Source organism: Phyllobates terribilis, unplaced genomic scaffold (assembly GCF_046119375.1).
Source record: "Phyllobates terribilis strain yellow unplaced genomic scaffold, ASM4611937v1 Scaffold_2__4_contigs__length_985480577, whole genome shotgun sequence".
Taxonomy (NCBI): Eukaryota; Metazoa; Chordata; class Amphibia; order Anura; family Dendrobatidae; genus Phyllobates; species Phyllobates terribilis.
The window spans coordinates 846,195,585-846,222,786 of NW_027362762.1; the positions used below are offsets into that span (position 1 = coordinate 846,195,585).

Here is a 27,202-nt window from a genome sequence, read left to right on the forward strand (position 1 = left end):
CGGGTCACCGCCACGAGACTACTACTCCCATCGGATCCGGCTCCGGGTAAGTCCTCCCCCGTGCGTGCGACGAAGGCCCAGGGGCGCGTCATATCCTTTCCTATAAAACTATACATCAATCTGCTCAGTCCCTCCAATTCTATAACCTGACGCTTTCAGATCTGTCAGTATTTTCAACATGGAAATAACGGGTTGAGGGGACAAAAAAAAAAAGCAATAGGGTGTCATCCAGATAATAGTATTAAGCAATCGGTGGTACTGCTCACCTGATGCGGTGGTGTGACTATTAAACAAATTGTCTACCAAGGACAACCCCTTTTTTTTCCTGGCAAGGAGTCAGCTACAGAAGGCCTAACTATTGCTGATGGCAAGGCACAAGGCACCATGTGATAATGAAATGCATGGTTACACAAAATCTGTGAACTAAAGTTAACTAATAAAAGGATGAGACGCTCCACTTATCATTTCAATTTGCCCTTGAGCATATCGACAGAGGTTCTTTAATAGAAAAGACAACCTCCTTAAAGAGGACCTGTCACCAAATTTTTGATGTTAAACTGGACACAAGATGTAATAGTGGTTGCAGAGCGGAATAAAATGTATTTTTTTTTTTTGTTATAATTTCACCTCTCCGTTGCAGAGATATTAACAATCAAATTATTTGGCTCATAATGAGTTAATTTTCGTTACGTCCAATTGGGTGTTATCAGATAATTTTCACTGGGGGCTTGTTTTTCTCCCTGTATGATTCTGACCAATCATAAGCAGGCAGCAACACTCAAAGGAAAGGAGAACACGCCCCCACCATAACTTAGCAGGTTTCTCAGTCTGTGATATGTAAAGATAACGCTCTGGCGTCCTGGTCTAACCTCCTGCATGAGTCAGTGTGGAAAGGAGCAGTGCAGCTGAGTTTAGCTACGTAACATTACAAATCTTTCTATATCTCGTTTCATAGTACTGTCACCTCTGCTGTACTGAGTCTCCCCACATAGCCTGTGCAGAGCTGAGAGCTCAAAGTATCAGTATCACACTTATGTCTGTTGTACTCAACTTGTAATTGCTCTGCAGTGAGATCAGAGCAGGCAATCATTACAGCACACACAGGAGAAGTTCAGAACAGGCAGGATACTCCTGTGTGAGATGAAATGACAACCTGATCTCACTGCAGAGAAATTACAATGCAGGAGGTTAGATCAGAGCTGTATCAGTACATGTCACAAGCAGAGAAACTTGCTCTAAACTATGGAGGGGGCGTGTTCTTCTTTCCTTTGAGTGTTGCTGCTTTCTTGTGATTGATCAGCATCATACAGGAGGAATAAGCACACGCCCCTAGTGAAAACAATCTGATAACACCCACTTGAACGTAACAAAAATTAACTAGGAGCCAAATACTTTGATTACTAATATCTCCACAACTGATAGGCGAAACTAAATTAAGGAAAAAAAGGTCCAATCCAGTTCAACATCAAAAAGTTGGTGAAAGGTCCTCTTTAACAAATGAAATTTAGGCTAAACTCACACGTTGCATATTTTGCATGAATTCTCAGAGCAGATTTGCATGCAAAAAATCCACATCATAATACAGTACCAGCTAAGTAGGTGAGATTTCATTAAATCTCATCTACACATTGTGGATATTTTCTGGTAGTAAATTAACCTGTGGTGCAGATTTTCACAGCAGCAACATATCAATTCTTTGTGTGCATTCAGTGCGGAATTTCATGCTTCATAATGGAAACTTATGCAGATTTTGCTGCAGATATGCTGCGAAAAAATCCACATCAAATATGCAGCATGTGAACTTGAACTGTAGAACTTTTAGTCATTAGCCTGAATTTCTCATTTCTATACCTACTTTTGAAACTGTTCCATAAACCGATCTCGATGACCCTGTAACGTGTCCGTAGGAAGGCCTAAAAGACAAGTACAAGACATTATTTATTAGAAGCAATAGCACGTTCCTATCTGGTGTCATTCACACTAGGAGAATATTTATGATACATTACAACAACCCCAATTCACACTGCGATATACTAACACATTTGTGATCAAGATGGAATCCAATTGTTACATTCAAATGTACAAATTACTCAATGTGGATTTTCCACAGCGGATTTAAATCAGCATCAAAATCCAAGAGTTAGATTGAAATCAAAATTCTGCAGATTACAACTGGTCAAGTTTTCACTATTGTTTTTACTACGCACATCATTAATGAGATCTAGTAAAATCTTAACCACATTGCTGTTATAATACACTACAGATATTCTACAAGCAAATCTGGATGGAAAATCTGCAGCATATGTACCCCGTAGTGTTAAAGGGGCGGTCCAGTACTATAAAAGCCTTTCTAAAGAACCATCATGGCTGCACTTTTATATTACTAATATGTTTTCATTAGCTGTAGTGTTCCTTTTGCCGTATGCAGTCACAGATTTTATGACCATACTATGCGGATCTTTGGGGCTTCTGCTGACGTCACTTTCAGATGCTATATGAGCTTCTGTGACATCTAAAGATAACATCAGCAATGCTTTCTGCTCTCAGGGCTGGGCTCTCCATGAGTGTTCAGTTGGCAGAAAAGGAGAACTTAAAAATCCTGTGTGAAGTGTAATGGCCACTCTCTGCTCTCACTGCGGAGCTGTGTGTGATTATAACTGACACATCTGCAGGTTCTTCTCAGTTTTCAGCTCACAGGAAAGCAGGGTTACAATACAGCAGAGCTGTGAGAGCTGCAGCTGCTAACATGTTTGTTATGAGACAAAGTTCAGTACTACTGTGTTAGTTACATGTCTCACACTAGTAATTCCCTCTTTTATTTAATATAATCTCAGGAGGCAGATTCTCATGTAGATCAGTGTCCGGCACTGAACAGCACATTGACATATAAGAAATACATGGTTTTCTCTGGAATAAGACATCGAATCGTAGCTATCAAGGTGTCACTTTATTCAGTTTCCTATAGCCTACATGCCCATATATACAGCTTAGGAGGATTGATCCTACTGACAGATTCCCTTTAAGCAGATTAAGTGCTGTAGGCATTCAAAAACAATGAATTTTCAAGTGGAAACAGCTTCAGGAAACGTTCCTTTTTAAGGAGTTTTTTTTTTTTTTTCCTGAAATAATTTTAAAGAGTTTTTGAAGCATTTTGTACAAGTTTTTTTTCTTGAAGTTTTTTTTCTTGAAGTTTTTTTTCTAGCCTTTTGATTGGTTAGTGCTTAGTTTGGAGTGAATTCCACCAGAATCTGCTTCAAAGAACTGAAATGTACTCTCCTTTTTCCAACTGGCATTTTGCAAAACTTGAAGTGGAAAAAAACACACGAACAAACTATGCATAGAAAGAGAATTAACAATAAATGAATACGAAGAGAGAGGCTCAAGAATTTTTTTAAATGATATTTGTGTCTTTTTTGGAGAGGCTCCTCTCTAGAAAAAACTCCTTCCTAAGTCCGGTATAATTCTAGACTGCACAACAATCATTTCGGTAATAGAATGGGTTAAATACAGAGACTGGCTATTGATTGGGGTCATGTGTGACTGGTATTTACTGGAAGAGACTTCTGATTGACACATTTGAGAACTGAGTTTTTCCTGTTAGTCCTTCTCAAAATCAATTCACTTGTATATGTTGTGAAGGTACAACCTGAAGTCAGAAGGGCTCAATCCCCCCTCTCCTGGGGTCTAAAGACTAACACAGTAAAGTCTGTAGAGTTTTCTAACTAATGAATCCGCAGCTCACACTGACAATACACAGATCACGTACGGATTATTTTATTACTAAGCCTTTTCCCAAATATACTGAGAAATTCACCCCCATGTCTATAAGAAATAACACAGAAAACTTATGGAAGGATTTTAAAGGAGAACTCACTCCAGCAATAGAAAAGAATTATGAAGCGACACACGAGTGTCAAGAAAACTGGCCCCGATGTGACTGTCCTAATCACATGTGCATTGTCGGTATACGTTTTTTTTAAGCAATTTTTTTGGTGTGTTTTTTTCGCTTAAAAGATGGGCCCAAGAGTCTTTCTGATTATTATCCAACACTTTGCCGTCGGGCAATTGGACAGTTAAGGCAGATATACAGATTGGTGTTCTAGGCAGCACATTGCCCTTTGTGAATGGGGGATGTGCTGCCGATAACACGATGCTATATGGGATCTGAGCAATCGTATTGGCGACATTCTTCCCAATATTTTTTGTCTGCCCATGTGAACAGGCCAGCAAATGAGCAATGATCGATTTGACTATCAGAATCGGCTCATCTAACTGGGCCTTTAGTCATGGACATAATGTAAATTGGGCTGCAACAGTAGGACACCACGAGGTGCTACAGAACTCAATATCCCACGTCCTTTCCCATCCTATGGTTGAAGTTGATGGAGATATATGTGTATATAAATATATTTATTTTATTATGATTTATTTTTAGAGCACCATTGATTCCACGGTGCACTGTATGTGAAAAGGGATTACATACTAAATACAAATATAAATTACAATGAACGAAACAGCGACAGACCAGTACAGAAAGAAGAGAACCCTTTCCTCGCGGACTTACAGTCTACAAGGCAATTGAGAAGGAGACAGTAGGTTGGGGGGTTGAAGCATCTGGTGTTGAGGTGGCAGCGGAGTTATTGCAGGCTGTAAGCTTCCTTGAAGAGATGGGTTTTAAGTTCTATCTGAAGATTCCGAATGTTGGAGACAATCAGACGTGTGGGGCATAAAATTCCAGAGGATGGGTTATGCTCAAGAGAAGTCTTGAAGGTGATTGGCTGAGGACTGTACGATAGTGGAGGAGAGAAGAAGATGAGGACCGGAAATTACGCGTGGGAAGATATCGAGAGATTAGTTCGGAGATATATGGAGGAGACAGAATACTAACAACCTTGTAGGTCAGTGTTAGTAGTTTACACTGTATCTTTTGGGAGATTGGGAGCCAATGAAGAGATTTGGAGAGCAGAAATGTGGAGGAGTAACGAGGAGAAAGGTGGGCAGCATAGTTTAGGATGGACTGGAAAGGTGCGAGAGTGTTACCAGGGAGGCCACAGAGGAGGATGTTGCAGTAGTCGTCGAGGCGGGAGATGATGAGGGCATGCACTAACATTCTAGTAGATTCAGGGTTGAGAAAGGATCGAATTCTGGAAATATATACAGTACAAAAGTTTGGACACACCTTCTCATTTAAAGATTTTTCTGTATTTTCATGACTATGAAAATTGTACATTCACACTGAAGGCATCAAAACTATGAATTAACACATGTGGAATTATATGCTTAACAACAAAGTGTGAAACAACTGAAAATATGTCTTATATTCTAGGTTCTTCGAAGTAGCCACCTTTTGCTTTGATGACTGCTTTGCACACTCTTGGCATTCTCTTGATGAGCTTCAAGAGGTAGTCACCGGAAATGGTTTTCACTTCACAGGTGTGCCCTGTCAGGTTTAATAAGTGGGATTTCTTGCCTTATGAATGGGGTTGGGACCATCAGCTGTGTTGTGCAGAAGACAGGTGGATACACAGCTGATAGTCCTACTGAATAGACTGTTAGAATTTGTATTATGGCAAGAAAAAAGCAGCTAAGTAAAGAAAAACGAGTGGCCATTATTACTTTAAGAAATGAAGGTCAGTCAGTGCGAAAAATTGGGAAAACTTTGAAAGTGTCCCCAAGTGCAGTTGCAAAAATCATCAATCGCTACAAAGAAACTGGCTCACATGAGGACCGCCCCAGGAAAGGAAGACCAAGAGTCACCTCTGCTTCTGAGGATAAGTTTATCCGAGTCACCAGCCTCAGAAATCGCAGGTTAACAGCAGCTCAGATTAGAGACCAGGTCAATACCACACAGAGTTCTAGCAGCAGACACATCTCTACAACAACTGTTAAGAGGAGACTTTGTGCAGCAGGCCTTCATGGTAAAATAGCTGCTAGGAAACCACTGCTAAGGACAGGCAACAAGCAGAAGAGACTTGTTTGGGCTAAAGAACACAAGGAATGGACATTAGACCAGTGGAAATCTGTGCTTTGGTCTGATGAGTCCAAATTTGAGATCTTTGGTTCCAACCACCGTGTCTTTGTGCGACGCAGAAAAGGTGAACGGATGGACTCTACATGCCTGGTTCCCACCGTGAAGCATGGAGGAGGAGGTGTGATGGTGTGGGGGTGCTTTGCTGGTCATACTGTTGGGGATTTATTCAAAATTGAAGGAATACTGAACCAGCATGGCTACCACAGCATCTTGTAGCGGCATGCTATTCCATCCGGTTTGCGTTTAGTTGGACCATCATTTATTTTTCAACAGGACAATGACCCCAAACACACCTCCAGGCTGTGTAAGGGCTATTTGACCAAGAGGGAGAGTGATGGGGTGCTACGCCAGATGACCCGGCCTCCACAGTCACCAGACCTGAACCCAATCGAGATGGTTTGGGGTGAGCTGGACCGCAGAGTGAAGGCAAAAGGGCCAACAAGTGCTAAGCATCTCTGGGAACTCCTTCAAGATTGTTGGAAGACCATTTCCGGTGACTACCACTTGAAGCTCATCAAGAGAATGCCAAGAGTGTGCAAAGCAGTCATCAAAGCAAAAGGTGGCTACTTTGAAGAACCTAGAATATAAGACATATTTTCAGTTGTTTCACACTTTTTTGTTAAGTATATAATTCCACATGTGTTAATTCATAGTTTTGATGCCTTCAGTGTGAATGTACAATTTTCATAGTCATGAAAATACAGAAAAATCTTTAAATGAGAAGGTGTGTCCAAACTTTTGGTCTGTACTGTATATACACTTTATTTGTTTTAACAATACTATACAACTTAGCTGACTATAGTAACAGCAATAATGGGATTGTCATATAAATGAATTTTTGGAGGCAATTGTCCAACTCCTGTATCCAGGGATGGCACGAGTCTACCACAATAGGAGTCCCTCATATAAATTGGTTCTCCATTCTGGCATAAATTAGGGGGTCCTGTGCAGGGGACCCTGCTCTATGATGTCCATATGCTGAAATATGGAAACAGTATGGTCATCTCAAACCAACCTTAGGCTGCTCAACACCTTAAAGCAGGACTTCTCAAGCTTTTTAAACTGCACCCTCCTAAACTGATTAGGATAATACCCGGGCCCAAAGTGCATGTGGAATCCATGCGGAAATTTGATTGTGCTGCATTTTTTAAATCCACAGGAATTAGCCTGGATTTCATCGTCACAATAGATGGGGTGAAATCTGCACGATGTCTACAGAAAATCCACATTTAATACATGTGGATTTTGCTGCAGATTCTGTGGAAAAATCCACACCAAATATGCAATATGTGAACCTACCTTAAGATGATGTGCATTTTTGGGCTGCATTCAATATGTTCCCAATATTGATGGAGTCCAAATGTGCAAAATATCTGAGATGTGAATAGACCCATAAAGTATTAGAGAAAGTAGACAGTCTCCTGGTGACTGCCGGGAATGTCTCTCCATCGGTTCTGATGAAAATGATTCTGTTTGTTCTCACCAACCCCTCAGGATTAAACTGTCAAGAACAAGCTCCAAACATAATCTCACAAGCACTTTATAGAAAAGTCGCAATCTTTGGCTGTATTAGGGAATATGGATATCGTAGACGTCAGGACCACATCTGTGAGCAAGAACAGAGCGCCACACTGCAAGAGTCGATCCCTCTCTGGTGCACCCGCCCTTTCTAGGTCATCTGAATGGCCTCCGTGTAATACTACATTTTTTCCATCAATAAAAACAGAATTTCTTCAAAAGATGGAGCCAGTAGGGTAGGATCACACAACAATTTTCACCATATCTAAGAAAAACGGTCTGATAATTCTGCAAAGAAAATGATTCTGATCAGAGTATGAACAGTGTGGCAAGAATTTTTCTTGGACGTAGGGAGAAAAAAAAAAAAAGTTGTAAAATAAATTGTACTGCACTCAGATGTCATCTGAGTAGGGTCCTATTTATTTCACAGAACTATAGACTTGCACTGCCGATTTTGTTTCAACACTTGGATTGAATCAAAATCAAATGTCTCCGATTTTTTCCGCAGACGATTCGCATGTCAGCTGTGTCTCGGTGTGATGATCAATGGGGTCGGTCCCATTCTCATCCAGTGGGACGATTGTTTTCTCACTTGTCATTCGTGTGCTGTCAGTGTGCAATCCGTTTTTTTTTACTCAGAAGCTATTAATCATTTACAAGACCATTTCCGGTTTCCTATGCTGCAGAATTGTAACATATCTGTAATAATCAGATGCCATACCGATGGTTCGTATGACATGTGATTTTTTTCTCGTACTGTCCGATTTTGGAGGAAATCTCAGCATGCTGCAATTTTTTTCTCATGCTGAATACAACTGGGAAAAAATAAGCAGATCTGCACTGCCGCATTGAATAACATTGGGCTGAGTGCAATCCGATTTTTTATGCACTCGTCCAATTTATACGCCAGTGTGAGCGAACCCTAAAGGAAAGCGAACTTTGGTTATTAGAGACTCCTGTCACTGGTAGTGACTGTGTGACAGGAGCCTGCTTTAACCGATGGGGAAGATCTGGATGGGGTAAATCCGCACAGCTAAGTCAGTGCCGTAAGGAGCAAGATGAGGGTGAGGGTGATGGTAGCGGTCACCTGTAAGGGTTGTGTAAGGAGTAGACTACATCTTGGTACCTGTCTTCAACAGTTGTATATGGCTAAAAATGATGCACGACAGGGGACACTGTGACTCCGTCTACAACACTTCAGTCAATTGCCCCATTAGCACATACGGCCGAATCCCGTTTTGCAGGTGCTTGGACATAAGCCCCAATGGAGCCACTGGCCATAGTATATGAACCAAGGCTTATTATGGCCCCTTAAAGTAGAAAACTGACAATATGGCCCTATGACTAAAAAAGGTTGTGCACCCCTGCCCTAAAGAAGGCCTATAGAGTATATTAGGGGGGTCAGGGAAAATGAATAAAGTACTGTGTAATCTAAGTAATGGCAAATAAAGGAATAAAATGCCCAGGAACATATTCTATCCATGCAGCGATGTCAGCAGAGGCAGAACTGCACAAAATGGGATCTTGCAGATTTCCCCGCGGATCTGCAGCATAGATTCCCCGCTCCCAGTGACACCGGCCTCCTGTGGCAGCGTTTTCATTGGCTCTTATTGGCTGTAACTGTCCCATAGAGCGGAACATGCACGGGATTCCGGGATGAGATTGGCACAGAGGAATCACCTGCGGGGTGAGTAGATTTATTGTGGATGTTAGCCACCCATTCTTGTCTACAGGGAAAATCTGTAATAAATCTACATTATTTATGAGGGTAAAATTGGCAGGCTGCAGAGTGAAGAATACACAAAATAGGTTTAGTTTCAGCCTAAAAAATGAAAGCAAAGAGTGCATGAAATTATAAAAATCTTTGCTAGGGCTGTAATCTGTTTCAGATTTTTCCATATGAAAATCCAGATAGAAAATCCGCAAAAATAAGTTATGTATAAACATACTCTTAGATTACTGCCTAGGTTTATTATATATATAAAAATATTTTTTTAGATGCTAGAGAATAACACTAACTTTCATAACATTTTCTTTTTTCAAATTCAGAAGTGTAATCGTGTCATTAGGGGGCGCTGTTACCATATACTCACAATTCACATTTTATCATACAATTTCTAATGAAACAGAAAGATAAAATAGTAGAAAATTTAATCAAATGAATACAGATAAAATAAAATGAATGGCTAACAAAATCCACTAGTCACCCACTCCGAACGAACAGAGCACATTTATAAAAAAAAAAAAAAAGTGTTGCCAAACTGACAATTATGGTGCACAGAACAATAATGTGAATTGTCATTGGTCAAAGATATTTTGAAGTTGAGCAGTTTCCTTTTTAATTTTTTTTATACTTCCAGTTCTTTTTTTTTTCCTACTGTAGATAATACTCACAAGAGTGAAGTTTGAAGAGGAGTTTCACAGTGTAGTCATATAAGTGGCTGCAGTCTAGTATGACTTGGATTAGAGGCGAAAGACGGCACTGGCCAGCAGCGGTGACAGAAACAGAGCGGGACATGTCCAAAGATTTAAAAACTGCAAGAACAAAAGTAAAAGTCTGTAAGAGAAGAGCACATCATAGTACAGAGGTCTGCACAGCATCAATGGTTATGTGTGATCTCAGTGATTATAGCTCATCCTATAAATCAATGTCACACTATAGTCTATGGGGCTATTCACGTCTTTTTTTTTTGCAGACCAATGGTCCACATAGAAAAAAAAAAGAGACGTCCTGTATTGGTCCAACTTGCGTGTGCCATTTGCATATTTGCATTACACGAGTGTGCAGTCTCTTTTTCACTGACTGTTTTCTAGTAAAAGCTTGGAAAACCTCCAAGTAGTAACAAAGACAATTGGTTAAACGTTAAACCTGCTGACAAAGCAAACGCCATATCAAACATAACAATTGGAATGCAACCAAAAAACTAAAAATAAAAACATTATAGCAAAATAAAATAATATTACTCAAAATAAAACAATATTGATACCAAGAGGACAAATGTGTAAGCAAGGTGAACCAAGGAACACCAAATTAGTGTCTTGGTATTCTGCTGGAGTTAAAGGGAACCTATCACCTCCAAAAACACTATTTACCTGTAGATTTAGAGTTAATCTGCAGGTAAATAGCATTTAAATCATATGTCTGGCTGCCTTACTGGAGCAGCAGCTACAAGGAGAAAATGAAATTATATCCTCCCTGCAGTTGCTTACTTCCAGTCATTGGGACGGCGCAGGGAACTGTTACAGTCATGCTCATTACACAGTGAGGCACAGTGATTGACAGCCTGCTCCACAGCATATGTATGTGTGCAGCGTATGTGTGCAGAGCAGGATGTCAATCAATGAGCTGGGGAGAAATTACAGCGCGCTCACTGTATTGTGAGCGGTGACTATAACAGAGAATTTAACTTCATTTTCTCCCTGCAGCCGCTCTTTTAGTAAACCAGCCTATGATAATTTCAACGCTAATTGCCGGTACAGGCAGACTACCACTATATCTGCAGGTAAACAGCATTTTTAGAGGTGACATGTTCCCTTTAAGTGTGCCTTGATTTACCCCAAAATAATTTCTGAGTAAATTCTGCATATGAGCTTCTGACTTGGCATTTATCTCTGGTCGCGTTGCAAAGTTCATTAATGGGCTTGTCATTGACTCATAGAGTGGCTACCTCTCCTACGTGATACTTGCAAGATAGTTTCTTTAGTCAAATGCTGGCCTCCTGGGTGCCTCTTGTTTTTACTAGGCCCCCGTGAAGCCATGCTGCTGAGTGAGGCCACAACATCATGACGAAGTGGGGGCCTAGGAATCACAAGAGGAGCCCAGGATGAAGCATTCGAGTGACCAGCAAACAAATTTGCACTGCCCTGGTGCGGCTGACAGAGTACTGACATGGGCCAGGGTCCTGCTAAGCTTTTTGCATACTCAGTTTTCATGAGAACCGGAATTTTTTTAATACATTTTAGAAAGATGTAAAGTAGAAAAATTAAGAGAAGCAGATGATTCCTTGAAAAAACATAGGCTTCATTATTTTAAGTAAAATAGTAAGGGTGTAAGCAGCCGAGTATGTGATTTTTCGATGAGCTGAGCAGAGTGGCAGCCGAGATAGAAGATCCTCACAGGATTATGATAAGAAAAATTTATTACATTCCTCCACAGAAAACACAAGGTACAGCTGGAATAACAACTCACTCCTTAGTCAAGTTTCTCCTCTAGGAAGGTGAAAACCAAAGCTCTCTGGTCTTCACGTCACGTAAGCCCATGCTGCAAAGTGCTCCTGGAGCGGAGATTTGTGGATCCGTACAGTCATAGTGACAAGCTGGGGTGGGAGGTAGTCACATTGGCCTTGTTGGAATGCACCTGACCCTATTGATTTAGAGAGCGGCTAGTATAGCATGAACAGAGCTTCTACAACTGTCTCATAGACAGAAAAGAAGATTGATCCATGCTTACTGTGCGCTTATGAGTCCAGTAGGCATATCTACTCAGTGACGGGCAGCCTTCCCTGCATGCTAACAGTATCAGGTCCTACTCAGTGACTGGCAGCCTTCTCTGCATGCTAACAGTATCAGGTCCTACTCAGTGACTGACAGCCTTCCCTGCATGCTAACAGTATCAGGTCCTACTCACTGACTGGCAGTCTTCCCCGCATGCTAACAGTATCAGGTCCTACTCAGTGACTGACAGCCTTCCCTGCATGCTAACAGTATCAGGTCCTACTCAGTGACTGGCAGCCTTCCCTGCATGCTATCAGTATCAGGTCCTACTCAGTGACTGGCAGCCTTCCCTGCATGCTAACAGTATCAGGTCCTACTCAGTGACTGGCAGCCTTCTCTACATGCTAACAGTGTCAGGTCTTACTCAGTGACTGGCAGCCTTCCCTACATGCTAACAGTATCAGGTCCTACTCAGTGATTGGTAGCCTTCCCTGCATGCTAACAGTATCAGGTCCTACTCAGTGACTGGCAGCCTTCTCTGCATGCTAACAGTATCAGGTCCTACTCAGTGACTGACAGCCTTCCCTGCATGCTAACAGTATCAGGTCCTACTCAGTGACTGGCAGCCTTCTCTGCATGCTAACAGTATCAGGTCCTACTCAGTGACTGACAGCCTTCCCTGCATGCTAACAGTATCAGGTCCTACTCACTGACTGGCAGTCTTCCCCGCATGCTAACAGTATCAGGTCCTACTCAGTGACTGACAGCCTTCCCTGCATGCTAACAGTATCAGGTCCTACTCAGTGACTGGCAGCCTTCCCTGCATGCTATCAGTATCAGGTCCTACTCAGTGACTGGCAGCCTTCCCTGCATGCTAACAGTATCAGGTCCTACTCAGTGACTGGCAGCCTTCTCTACATGCTAACAGTGTCAGGTCTTACTCAGTGACTGGCAGCCTTCCCTACATGCTAACAGTATCAGGTCCTACTCAGTGATTGGTAGCCTTCCCTGCATGCTAACAGTATCAGGTCCTACTCAGTGACGAGCAGCCTTCCCTGCATGCTAACAGTGTCAGGTCCTACCCAGTGACTGGCAGCCTTCCCTGCATGCTAACAGTGTCAGGTCCTACTCAGTGACTGGCAGCATTCTCTGCATGCTAACAGTATCAGGTCCTACTAAGTGACTGGCAGCCTTCCCTGCATGCTAACAGTATCAGGATCTACTCAGTGCCTGGCAGCCTTCTCTACATGCTAACAGTGTCAGGTCCTACTCAGTGACTGGCAGTCTTCCCTGCATGCCAACAGTATCAGGTCCTACTCAGTGACTGGCAGCCTTCCCTGCATGCTAACAGTATCAGGTCCTACTCAGTGACTGGCAGCCTTCCCTGCATGCTAACAGTATCAGGTCCTACTCAGTGACTGGAAGCCTTCCCTGCATGCTAACAGTATCAGGATCTACTCAGTGCCTGGCAGCCTTCTCTACATGCTAACAGTGTCAGGTCCTACTCAGTGACTGGCAGCATTCCCTGCATGCTAACAGTATCAGGTCCTACTAAGTGACTGGCAGCCTTCCCTGCATGCTAACAGTATCAGGATCTACTCAGTGCCTGGCAGCCTTCTCTACATGCTAACAGTGTCAGGTCCTACTCAGTGACTGGCAGTCTTCCCTGCATGCCAACAGTATCAGGTCCTACTCAGTGACTGGCAGCCTTCCCTGCATGCTAACAGTATCAGGTCCTACTCAGTGACTGGCAGCCTTCCCTGCATGCTAACAGTATCAGGTCCTACTCAGTGACTGGAAGCCTTCCCTGCATGCTAACAGTATCAGGTCCTACTCAGTGACTGGCAGCCTTCCCTGCATGCTAACAGTATCAGGTCCTACTCAGCGACTGGCAGCCTTCCCTGCATGCTAACAGTATCAGGTCCTACTCAGTGACTGGCAGCCTTCTCTACATGCTAACAGTATCAGGTCCTACTCAGTGACTGGCAGCCTTCCCTGCATGCTAACAGTATCAGGTCCTACTCAGTGACTGGCAGCCTTCCCTGTATGCTAACAGTATCAGGTCCTACTTAGTGACTGGAAGCCTTCCCTGCATGCTAACAGTATCAGGTCCTACTCAGTGACTGGCAGCCTTCCCTGCATGCTAACAGTATCAGGTCCTACTCAGTGACTGGCAGCCTTCCCTGCATGCTAACAGTGTCAGGTCCTACTCAGTGACTGGTAGCCTTCCCTGCATGCTAACAGTGTCAGGTCCTACTCAGTGACTGGCAGCCTTCCCTGCATGCTAACAGTGTCAGGTCCTACTCAGTGACTGGCAGCCTTCCCTGCATGCTAACAGTGTCAGGTCCTACTCAGTGACTGGCAGCCTTCCCTGCATGCTAACAGTGTCAGGTCCTACTCAGTGACTGGTAGCCTTCCCTGCATGCTAACAGTGTCAGGTCCTACTCAGTGACTGGCAGCCTTCCCTGCATTCTAACAGTATCAGGTCCTACTCAATGACTGGCAGCCTTTCCTGCATGCTTACAGCGTCAGGTCCTACTCAGTGACTGGCAACCTTCTCTGCATGCTAACAGCGTCATGCCACCCACTGGATTCATAACCTCACAGTCAGTAGGGATTTATATTAATTATTGATACATTTATATGATTTTTTTTATACTATACTGCTTTATAAAATGCAGCCTTCAGAGTACAAAGAATATTATTTGTGGAAGTCTCACTAGCTGCAGGTTAGCCATGGATCTGCTGCAAAATTGGCAGGTGCAGATTTTTTGGCTCTTAAGAAAAATCATAGTAAAACCACAAAGGTGAATCAGCCCCATTTTTCGGCAAATTTGTTACAAAATAAGCAAAAATAAAACCTAGCAAATCTGACATATTTTGATTTGCTCTTAAAAAAAAGTATTTTATGGATGGGTTGGAACTGTCCATGGAGCTTCTATGAGCAGAAAAAAACTGGTCATCAACTTCTCGCTGCATTCCTGAATCTGATTTAATAATTATCTACCAGTGATGTAACAAAGTTTTATATCATACCTTTAGCGACTCACACATATGGTTTTATTACGACTATGTTTTGCACAGAACCAAAACAGGAATGCATCAGGTTTTTACGCTACCTCCATATACATCTGATTTTATAGGGAAAAATATAGTTTTTTTTCTGCTGCATTATGTCCAAAACTGACTGGAGATATACTGTGGCATGCTCAGTTTTCTCAGTATGTACAGTTGTAATGTATCCTAAAGGTACTGCAATGGGGTCTGAAGGGGCATCTGCAGAAGGTGTAAAGGCTGCAGACCTCCAAATCACCATACATGCTCCTTCCACATACAGTGTAGAAAAAAAGTATTTAGTCAGCCACTAATTGTGCAAGTTCTCCCACTTAAAAAGATGAGAGAGGCCTGTAATTGACATCATAGGTAGACCTCAACTATGAGAGACAAAATGAGAAAACAAATTCTGAAAATCACAAGAGGAGCAGAACGAAGCTGGATCCAGTAGAAGGAAACATGCACATACACACTACATGTACATATGCACAGATTTGACCAAATAAAATCTTCATGAGAGGGTTTCTTTAATGAGGTTTTGGTGTTACATGTACTTAAAAAAAAAAAGTAAATTTTTTTCTCTATCTCAAGGATCATGATATAGAGAGAAAAAATGCCAATTAAACTAAAATAATTTTCTCAGTGGCAACTTGGGCTTTTTTAGACTCATATTTCCTGTCTTTTTGGGAAGAGTTTTCAGCAGGATCATTATCAGCAGGGACAGGATTACAATGAGGGGTAACACCTTTATAAACAGCTGATAAGGTTCCACCAAGGGTGGACAGATCAGTTTTGCAACCTGTGCAGCCACACATGGACCCAAGAGTCAAAAGGACCCATTTAGACCCCCAAAGCAGATGAAATTATGCTTTATGATGAACGATTGGTCTGCAAAGGGCCCATGTACTGTTCTTTCGCACCGGTCGTCTTCTTTCTGTGTCCACCATTGGTTTCCACCATTCACAATAGGTGATGTCACAGCTGACCCTGCTTCCCCTCCCTACACAATGACATCTGCACATGTTCATTAAATGCTTCAGGACAAAAGATGGGGTCAGAGTCTGTTCATTGTAGCTGATGTACATGTGTTGTTTCCTAGAACAACAAGACGTTAGAGTCTAAAAAAAGCCCTAGTGGCCAGTGTGAGTATGCAAGATTTCTAGTTTTCTTATTTTTATTACAAATTTCTAATATGCGAAAAAAACACTGCCAAACAATGCTTGAGTACAAAAGATAGGGTCAGAGTCTGTGTAGCGTCGGCGTCCCTGCCTCCTGCTAGGCAGAGATGGCCGTTCCTCTCACCTCCCTGCTCCGTCCTCGGCGCCCTCTTCCCGCGCTACTGGCAGAACTCGCCGCTTCCCGGGCACTGTGCTTAGGGCGCACGCGCGCTCCCTCTCTCTTAAAGGGGCCGCGCGCGCCGTCCTAAGGAGTCCCCGGCCAATTGCCGGTGGAGCTCCCATATATAAGGCACCTCCTCCAAAATGGAGGTGCCCGAGCAAAGTTGTTGCAAAGCCGTTCACCTCTGCTTCAGCCCTCAGGTCCCGTTGCCAGTCTGCTGTCCAGCTCTGTCTACCTGCTTGCATTCCTGCGGTCCGACAGTCTGTCTACCTGCGTCCGCCAGTCTGTCTATGGACCAGTCCGCCGGTGGATCAGGAAGCACCTGCCTGATACCTGCCTGATACCTGCTTGATACCTGCCTGAGACCACCTGCCAGCCAGCCGAGAGACTCTTACCTGCTCACCTGGGAGCGCTCACCTGCTACCCGCCAGCTAGCCTACCTGGAGGCTCTGCCGTCACTTGCCGTGACCACCTGCCAGCCAGCCGAGAGACTCTTACCCGCTCACCTGGGAGCGCTCACCTGCTACCCGCCAGCTAGCCTACCTGGAGGCTCTGCCGTCACTTGCCGTGACCACCTGCCAGCCAGCCGAGAGACTCTTACCCGCTCACCTGGGAGCACTCACCTGCTACCCGCCTGCTAGCCTACCTGGAGGCTCTGCCGTCACTTGCCGTGACCACCTGCCTGTCTAGAGACTCTTACCCTGCTGTCACTTGCCGTGACCACCCGCCTGTCAAGAGACTGTTCCCGTCACTTGCCGTGACCTCCTGCCCTTCTACCCAGAGACTGTTCCTGGCACTTGCCGTGACTACCTGCCCGCCTTCCCTGGGAGCCACCCGCTTCCTTACAAGGACTGCCCCTTTGTATAGTAGCTCAGAGGTTCCACCTCACAGACCCGTTACAGTCTGTCCATTGTAGGTAATGTACATGTGTTGTTTCCTAGAACAACAAGACGTTCAAGTCTAAAAAAGCCCTAGTGGCCAATGTGAAAATTTGAAGATTTCTAGTTTTCTTATTTTTATTACAAATTTATAATATGGGAAAAAAACACTGCCAAACATAAAAAAAAATAATACATGTAACACAAAAACCTGATTTAAACAAAACATCATTTTCTGACGAGAGCTTCCTTTTAACTATCTCTATATTTTATACTCTGAGTGCAGTGTTTGGCTCAATTTATAAAAAGACAAATAAGAAGGGGTTATCTATATCCGTCAGCACCTTTAAATGAAATAAACTGGGCAGACAAAAAGTCAAGCACCACCGTAGTGAGCTGCATTTTCTCACTTAGAGAAATGTCACATTTTTCTGCTGAAGCCCGGACACACTGTAGTCAGTGAGAACCTTACACTATTTTGCAATGGCACAATGGTGTTACTTCCTATGACACATTAAGATTCTGTACAGGTCAACAGAAAGGAAGTGGGTGTTTGACTAGTGATATAATGAGTAACTTCCCAACTCTGTGAGAAAACTATGCGAGATGAACCAGTGGCTATATTCTGTCCTCTGACTGTGAGCACACATAAGTCTGGATTGATTTTAACGTGGAATATTGATATACTGTATCATATAGACAAAACCGCATAGGAAAAATGTAAAATATTTCTGCCAAATGTATAGACAAGAATAAAATCAGCAGTTAATGAGCGATTCCGGCTTGGAGCATTATTCGTTTTATTATTTAGGATATTGACATGCAAGAAACCAATAATGAATTAAAATTCCCCTGCAACCCATCAGCAGGTTACAGGGTGACTCCCGTATAAAGCGTAAAGATTTTATGTGACTGCAGACAGCCGAATAGTGACAGCGTGCAGTGCACATACTGTCATGATTTTCCATAATTTCGGTGCGGGCAGGAGGTTGAGTGACTGATTGAGACTTTTATCTCAAAACTGGGCATCTAATGGTCACGTAATAGTTTATTGCTCGTTACACAATGCTATACAAAGATGGACACACCAAATATGCAACCCGTATTGCTGCACATGGGCCCTGCATACAAGGCGGCCACTGCTGGCTATAAAAAATGAAGGATGATACTCAATTCATTAATGCATCCCATTACTGATCAATGGTGAACTATTAAGCTTTGCCAGGTATCTACACACAGCTCCCCATTGCAAATACACTTTTTAAATGACTTGCATGGATGGTAGCACAGTGATTCCTCGCAAAGTTGGCTACTTGAAATGAACATTTAATTATATGCTTTCTTCATTTACAAATTGAACAAACAATTCTATTAAGACTATGGAAAATGTGTCAGAGGCTTTCACTTGTTCTTTTACTCAGGATACATATGGCTACAGGATCTGAAATACTAGAAAAGGGGAACAAGAACCGTAATAAGCCTGTAAGGGAAATGAGATGGCAGAAATATAAGGAATGGTCAGGCTTCTGTGTAAACGCACCCTACTGTGTTTTTAGGAAATGAGATGTATGGATTTCTGTAAGGTTGTGAATATGATACTCATATGTGGCCAGAACTACAGCTGTTTCGGCCACAGCAGCTGATATGGGGGCAATGAGGATGAGGGGACAAACTCAGAGGTTTCATTCCTTTTGTGCTCTCTTGGTGCAGAATATCGGATGTATGACCCTACTCATCACTTGAATCGCCGGCAAGAGCGGTCTGTGACTGATCTGTGCCGTCAGAGATCGGCGCTGGGCACAACAGGCAGGTAGTTAGCAACTACCTGCCTGTTAGTTCTTAGGTTCGCAGTAAAACAAATATATAGTCCTGGATAAGCCCTTTAAATACATCCATTGACCTGTATTATCCTGATAAAGGCCAAATCTGCCCATTTCTGTATGTGAAGGTTTCCTGTTTTTTGCTGTTTTGTGTGGCTTTTTGGGGGCTTGCGCTATGAATGAATATCCAAGAGGTAAAGGGGGATCATTTGAATTTTTTATTTAATTGTTTCATTAGCTTTTTACGTTTGGAATTTGCAGCTTCATTCATCAGGCCGCATATGTGCATCAAAAATGTAGCAACTAGATAACAGATCCTTCATAACTGTAAAAGTGGAAATTTGACTGATTGAGAAGTTCTACCCCAAACTACAGCCCCGTGAATCATGTTCATATAGTTTGTTAAAAATATACATTTCTATACGGCTCAACCACCTCTTCAGATACTACTGAAATTAGAAGTATGAAAGCATACTGTTCCACATGCACTATAGCATTAAGCACCGGGGCGTAATCACTAGTTGTGTGGAGTAATCATTAGGTCTGTAGTATAAATGCCGTTCCTGCAGAGCAGCCTTTTACACTTGGGATGACAGGTCTCAGTCTTTCAGTAAATCAGCAGGGAACACCAACATATAAGAATTACATGAATCAGTCGTGGAGCACAAGAATCACTGACCTGTATGAAATAGGTTGAGCTCCCACTCCATGTAGTCAAATATTTCCACCGTAAGCTGAAAGCTGAAGAACAATAAAAGAAAATCAATGTGCGCAGAAGTAGACGCAAGATACAATGTCACTTTTATGTCACACAAAAATAATAATTGTACTAAATGTTCTCCGTATTAATTTCCATAAACTAATTGCATGCTGCCTCCTTTAATATACACTCCTCAGCATTAAAATTGCGATACAAAGGAGAAAGTCATGGAATTATGGAAATCACAGAATGGATAGACATGGTAATGATATGCAAATAATGAGAAAATAGAAACAAATTTTTCAAAAACATCTTGATTTATTCAGTATCGAGTATGAGCGCCAACCAAATAAATCCCAACACTTACAGCCTTGGCTGCTATCAATGAGGTTGCCTGAGGAATGTTCTGCCATGCTGAATGCACTTGGGCAAATCATCAAGATCCGCTGCTGGCAACTCCTTTTCCAGTTACCAACCAATGACGTTGCAGATGTGCTCAATGAGAGACCATGCATGCCATGGTAGGACGTTTAGCTCATGCAGGCTGCTCACAGTGGCATGAGAACACATGTGGCCTGGCATTCTCGTATTGAAAAATGGCTCCTGGGACGCTTTCACATCTCCTTGTGAAGGCCTCTTCATGATGTTAACTAGGTGGTTTTCAGCTATCATTGTGTCCACAAAAAAAGAGGGACTCATTGTTGAAGAGGATAGAACTCCATCCCATCCTCCATTCATATCTTGCTCTCTACCAAGATAGGCTTTGAGGGTGGTGGCGTGAGGTTAATGGAACAACTGCAGCTAAACATCTGTCTCATAGTCCAAAGTTGTGTGATGTCTAATTTCACTTATAGCACAAAGTGTTTCATTACATTTTCTGACAAAATAATGTGGACAATGCCATAAAGAGGCCTTCACTAGAGAACGTCACACCATCCTACTCACAATATTATGATGTGGGGTGACATAATATATGGTAGCCCAACCCCTCATTCCAGGTACACTAACAGATCAGTGTTACATTGATTTGATCATGGATCCAGTGGTTTCTTCAAAGTGTCCCCAGGGCCATTGACAATTGCAAAAGTAGCTGCCAGCAGCGGATCTTGATGATTTATGTGCTCAAATGCAGTCAACGTGGCAGAACATTCCTCAGACAACCATTAATAACCTCATTGGTAACAGCAAAAGGATGTAAGTGTGTGTATTTGTGTGCGTGGTGCTCGTACTCAGTACTGAATAAAGAGAGGTTTTGAAAACATTACAATTTTTGATCACTTGCATATCATTAGCATATCTCTCCATCCTGTAATGTCCATGATTCCACAAATTATCCTTCTGAGTTTTGTCATTTTAATATTGAGGAGTGTATATATAACAACACTATAAAAAGTTCTTCACAATTGTTGGTGTCACCACATTAAAAAAATCTAAATGACCTACTTAAAAATGTGTTTCTATTAAAGGAGTTGTGAAGTTTAGAATTTTTTATATACTCTATTATGGGAGATTGTGTTCATGAAGGATGGAAATAGTTTATCGTTATAAAACGGATAAGGCAGTCGTGTCCTGAAGAAACTGGTGAGGTGTATTTCCTTTACTACAATGAACGTGGTCCTACAGATGTAAATTTCTATAGATATTATCACATTTGCATTATTAAAGTTTTCCGGTATACAACTCGTTATGCATCAAACTCAGCCCAACTAATCATCACTCCATGACGATAAACTCTGTAACAATGTGCAAATCCAGTAAGTGATGAAATAAACTTCTGGCAAGTTTGCCCAACTCAGGACACTGTAATGTGTCTCTATCCAGGAGTGAAATGAGCCAGTTTTATCAATGTAAGTCTTTTATGCAAAAAAACAGAGGATGAAACGTGAGATGGATCATGATTTCCTCGTCTGAAAAAGCAAACATAAAAGCATTCAGTGCACATAGGCAGATAACTGTCTGGAAGCTGAGAGTAGGTCGCAATGTCATTCAATCTGCATCCACAACTGCAGCGTCATACAGCGCTGGAGAGAAAAAGAGGCGAATGCTGCCAAGCCACTCGCTGTAGTACAATTGTATTTGCCAATCTGAAAATAGGGCACTGTTCCATCCCCTGTATATATATAAGATGCCAAGTCCATAGGGGATTATATCAGAAGCAAATCATGAAACTCAAGAGTTTTCGAATATTGTTGCAATCCACGAGGATTTTCATTTGCTCCTCAATTGGCAGAAACCTGCACTAATTCCAGAAATTTATATTATACTTATATAATCATTATTCTCGTAGCACTATGTAAATTAAAGTTTATTTTCAGGCAAGAACTGATAATTTAGGGTTTCTTGGCTTACAATTAAGCTGAACTAGTAGAGGAAGTGCAGTATTTTTTTTACAGATGGCCACGGCCATCCTTGACATTGTCTTCATCTGTTAACAATGGTTACCTCCAAAGAGACATATGCAGTTACCATTGCTTTGCATCAAAGGGTTTTACAGGCAAGGGCATTGCTTCTTGAAAAATTACCTCTAAATTATCCATATATCGATCATCAAAAACTTCATACAGGGGTTCAAATGTTGTGAAAGAAGCTTGTGACTCCCAATATGGCTCAGCAAAGCAAATGTCAGGACCATCTCTTAAAGAGTATTCAACTAAGGGATTGGTTCAACACAAGTGCAGAGCTTGCTCAGGAATGGCAGCAGGCAGTTATCAGTCATCTGCATACATAGTGAGTCAAAGGCTTTTGGAGGCTCGCCTGGTGTCTAGAAGGGCAGCAAAGAAGCCACTTCTCTCCAGGAAAAACATCAAGGACAGACTGACATTCTGCAGGAAGAACAGGGATTTGACTCCAGAGGGCTGAGCTAGTGTTATTTTATTTCTGATGAAGCCCCCTTCAGACTGTTTTGACTTTTGGAAGAATGATTGTCCGAACGCTACCATGAGTCCTGTGTCATGCCAACAGTAAAGCATCCTGAGACCATTCATGTATGGAGTTGCTTTTCATCCATGGAGGGGCTCACTCACAATTTAGCAGACGAACACTGCCATTAATAAAGAATGGCATCTAAACATCCTCCAAGAGACACTTCTCCCAACCATCCAGGAGCAATTTGGTGATGAACAATGCTTTTAGCAGCATGATAAGCACCATGTCAAAAGTGATAACTATGTAGCTTGCTGAACAAAACATTGAAATTTTATGTCCATGGCTAAGAAACTCCCCAGATCCCAATCCCATTGATATTGTGATGAACTCCAAGCACTGATGAGACAAGAATAGGAGGTCATCAGTCAGGATTTGGCCCAGAAGCTGAAATCCAGTGACGCGCCCCCTGGGCCAGTGTTGTTTGGGGGATACCCGGAGCCGGATCAGATGGGGGTTGTAGTCTCCGAGTGGCGGTGACCCGGTCTGTGCCCAGGGTGTCAAGCTCAGTGTGTGGCAGTCTTTACAGATGTTATTAGTTGTTCTTTGTGTCGACTACGCCACCCGTTGATTTGCGGTCAATACGGCCGCCGCTGCAGCAGGGTCCGCTGAGGCTGGTGGTATGTGTGCAGCTTCGGGTAGTATAACCCCCAACGGGAGGGGTATAGCCTCAGGGGGTCAGGTGTAGAGGATGGTGGTAGTGGTGGTGCAGTGTGGATGATAAGAAGACTCAGAGTCGGGCTGTGCAGTTCAGGGTTTTTACTTACTGCTGTTCTTTTGGTCACTCTGGCCTTGAGTGACCGCCCGAGCCGTGCTGCGTCCACCAGGTCCTGGACTCGGCCAACCCCCAAGCAATTCTGGAGCGTGGTCCTGAGCTCCCTTTCTGACTGTCCTTTCTACTGGCCTTTCTCACCAGGGGTCCACTTATATCCGGCTCCCTCGGGCCTCTTGGTGGGTGCACCTCTCCGGGGTTCCCTGACCCTATGCCTGGTGTGCCTTCTTAGTGGACTTAGTGAGGGGCTGCTCCACATGAAATGCCGCAGCCTCCGGTTCTTAGCTGAGGGTTGTTTCTCTCCTCCACTAATTTGGGATCCGGTTCCCTTGCGTGCCAACCCTTCACCCTTCTGGTTGTATACTAGGTTCTTGGGGTTCCTTCTTCTCCCCCTCTGGGTCCTTCTCTTCTCCTCTCTCTTCTTTCTACAGGCGCTCCTGGACCTCTCTCAGGACTCACTAACCCTCTACAGAAGACTGACTGACCCTGATCTAAGATGGTTCCCACCTTATATACTCCCTCTATGTGTGAGCTCAGGTGACCAGCACCCAATGAGCTCCTAGCCTTACCCAGACTGCTCCCCCTATCTGCCCCTACACTACTGGGATGTTCCACCCCCCTCCCACTCCAGCCAGGGACAGACACTGTCGTACCTGCACATATACCTAGTGGGAGTACCATCGGTCTGTCCCTCGGAAATGGGATGTATGTAGTGCATGCAGCTAACTGAGCTCAGTTCCACACTCCATCCTTACCCGGGAGTGGAATATCACACCTCTGGGTTGAGGTGCAATACCCCTGTAGCAGCCGAATCCTCAGGGTGCTACATTCCCCCCTGGTAAATCACAGCACGTCCTCGGGCTGTAAGAAAACAAAACATCCACAAACATACAATTTTTTTTTTTTCATAAACATCATAAACATATAAAACAATATATATATTATCAGCAAAAACTTTTTATATAAAACTTTCTTGTTAATTTTCTTGTTCCTCCGGCCACGGTGCAAATTGTGACCGGGTAAGTGCCACAGTCTCTTCTGGAAGAAAAACAGTTTCCTATAAAACCGGTAGGGGGCGCCTTAAAAAACGCAACTATGTACAAGGGGAGATATGGCCGCTCTCAGTCCTCGGCCAGGTATTAGGAAAGGAATGACCGCTCTCAGTCCTCGGTCAGTGGGAATAGGGACACACGGGTTTCAGTTCAATTTGCTGGTCCCAACGGGGACTATATTTTAACTAGCAGCAGTAACAGTTCACTGTACCCTGACGGGTAACTATTTACAGTTTCACGATACCGTACTCTAATGACGGCGTCCTCCTGCTCCTTCTTTGTCTTCAGACCCGTCCGGGTCCTCTTGCTCCTCCTCCGTCAGGCGATGTACATGGAGGGCGTAGGGTCCTTTGGCACACTTGTGCCCGGGGGTACTAGACCTTGCGACCAGGCCGGTGGTGTTTCCTGCTTTGCCGCGCTCAGGGTTGAGGCGCGTGACGTCACAGGAGTCGCGGCCGCGGCTTCTGCTTGAGGCCTAGTCTGGCACGGTGACGATGCAGCGACGGGCACGGCAGGGGGAATTTCGGGCTCTGCGACGGGGAGCTGGGACAGGTACTCGGTTTCTCGGCTCGGGGTAGAGACGTCCCCTTTACCTGCCTTCGTCCGTTCAGCTCCCTTCTCGGCGCCGTCTCCGGCCTTCATTCCTCCTGCGCCATCCTCAGAGGCGGTCTGTCTCCTCGTCTCGGGCGGCGTGCTCCGCTGACGGGTTCCGGTCTGCTGGGCCATCTCACGGCTCCACTCCGTCAGCGTGTCTTGCTGCACCTGGGCCATCCTCCGTGCGAGGCCCTCCAGCGCGGTCTGTGCACACTCCCGGTCTCGGGGGAGCTGTGCTAGGATCTCCACTAAGCCTAGTGGGGTTGTTGCTTGCAGCAGGCTCCTGACCACTGGGTCGGTGCTGCCTGTCTCTCCCTCCATCTCCGGGTACGCTTTCTCTGGACTCCTCTCCAGACTTCTTGTCTCCGGGTGCGCTCTCTCCAGACTCCTCCAGGCTGCACCCATCTTCGTTCTTTTGTTCTGTCTCCGCCCACATTGAGGGTGGTCCCGGGGCAACTTAGTGATTGTCAGTTCCAGGGGCAGTTCTCTCACGCTGATGGACACTTCCAGCATCACAGTCTCTGTTGGTGGGCGCGGTTTCCGCTTTTGGCGCCATTCTTCGACCTGGCCCACGATGGGAGGTGGCCTTTTGCCACCCTCTGGCACGCCCATAATGGCGTCCGCTCTTCCAAGGCGGGAAATCTTTGGAAATGGCGGGAATCGTCTCCCAGTGGCGGGAAACTCCATGGATGGCGGGAAAAAGCTGCAAATGGCGGACAACCGGCGGGAAACGACCTGTGATGGGGTCCGTTGGCGGGGACCCTCCGGAACCGGCGGGAGACTTCTTTTTGAGGTAACGGTGAACTTTTCTTCAGGCACGCAGTACCCGGTTGTTGCGGGCACGTTATCCTGCCGACTACGCCAAAGTAGACGCGCCCCCTGGGCCAGTGTTGTTTGGGGGATACCCGGAGCCGGATCAGATGGGGGTTGTAGTCTCCGAGTGGCGGTGACCCGGTCCGTGCCCAGGGTGTCAAGCTCAGTGTGTGGCAGTCTTTACAGATGTTATTAGTTGTTCTTTGTGTCGACTACGCCACCCGTTGATTTGCGGTCAATACGGCCGCCGCTGCAGCAGGGTCCGCTGAGGCTGGTGGTATGTGTGCAGCTTCGGGTAGTATAACCCCCAACGGGAGGGTTATAGCCTCAGGGGGTCAGGTGTAGAGGATGGTGGTAGTGGTGGTGCAGTGTGGATGATAAGAAGACTCAGAGTCGGGCTGTGCAGTTCAGGGTTTTTACTTACTGCTGTTCTTTTGGTCACTCTGGCCTTGAGTGACCGCCCGAGCCGTGCTGCGTCCACCAGGTCCTGGACTCGGCCAACCCCCAAGCAATTCTGGAGCGTGGTCCTGAGCTCCCTTTCTGACTGTCCTTTCTACTGGCCTTTCTCACCAGGGGTCCACTTATATCCGGCTCCCTCGGGCCTCTTGGTGGGTGCACCTCTCCGGGGTTCCCTGACCCTATGCCTGGTGTGCCTTCTTAGTGGACTTAGTGAGGGGCTGCTCCACATGAAATGCCGCAGCCTCCGGTTCTTAGCTGAGGGTTGTTTCTCTCCTCCACTAATTTGGGATCCGGTTCCCTTGCGTGCCAACCCTTCACCCTTCTGGTTGTATACTAGGTTCTTGGGGTTCCTTCTTCTCCCCCTCTGGGTCCTTCTCTTCTCCTCTCTCTTCTTTCTACAGGCGCTCCTGGACCTCTCTCAGGACTCACTAACCCTCTACAGAAGACTGACTGACCCTGATCTAAGATGGTTCCCACCTTATATACTCCCTCTATGTGTGAGCTCAGGTGACCAGCACCTAATGAGCTCCTAGCCTTACCCAGACTGCTCCCCCTATCTGCCCCTACACTACTGGGATGTTCCACCCCCCTCCCACTCCAGCCAGGGACAGACACTGTCGTACCTGCACATATACCTAGTGGGAGTACCATCGGTCTGTCCCTCGGAAATGGGATGTATGTAGTGCATGCAGCTAACTGAGCTCAGTTCCACACTCCATCCTTACCCGGGAGTGGAATATCACATCTCTGGGTTGAGGTGCAATACCCCTGTAGCAGCCGAATCCTCAGGGTGCTACACCAGCATAGGACGGTAAGC

General features: G+C 44.4%; 1 protein-coding gene across 1 annotated transcript in view; it reads right to left on the reverse strand.

Annotated features, from left to right (window-relative positions):
- HIP1 (huntingtin interacting protein 1) overlaps positions 1 to 27,202 on the reverse strand; it is a 199,203-nt gene that overhangs the window by 89,521 nt on the left and 82,480 nt on the right. The window contains exons 7-9 of the mRNA XM_073667838.1: positions 19,753 to 19,814; positions 9,944 to 10,084; positions 1,856 to 1,913 (exon numbers count right to left, since the gene is read on the reverse strand). Coding sequence (XP_073523939.1) covers positions 1,856 to 1,913; positions 9,944 to 10,084; positions 19,753 to 19,814 — 261 coding nt within the window. The remainder of the gene's footprint in view (positions 1 to 1,855; positions 1,914 to 9,943; positions 10,085 to 19,752; positions 19,815 to 27,202) is intronic.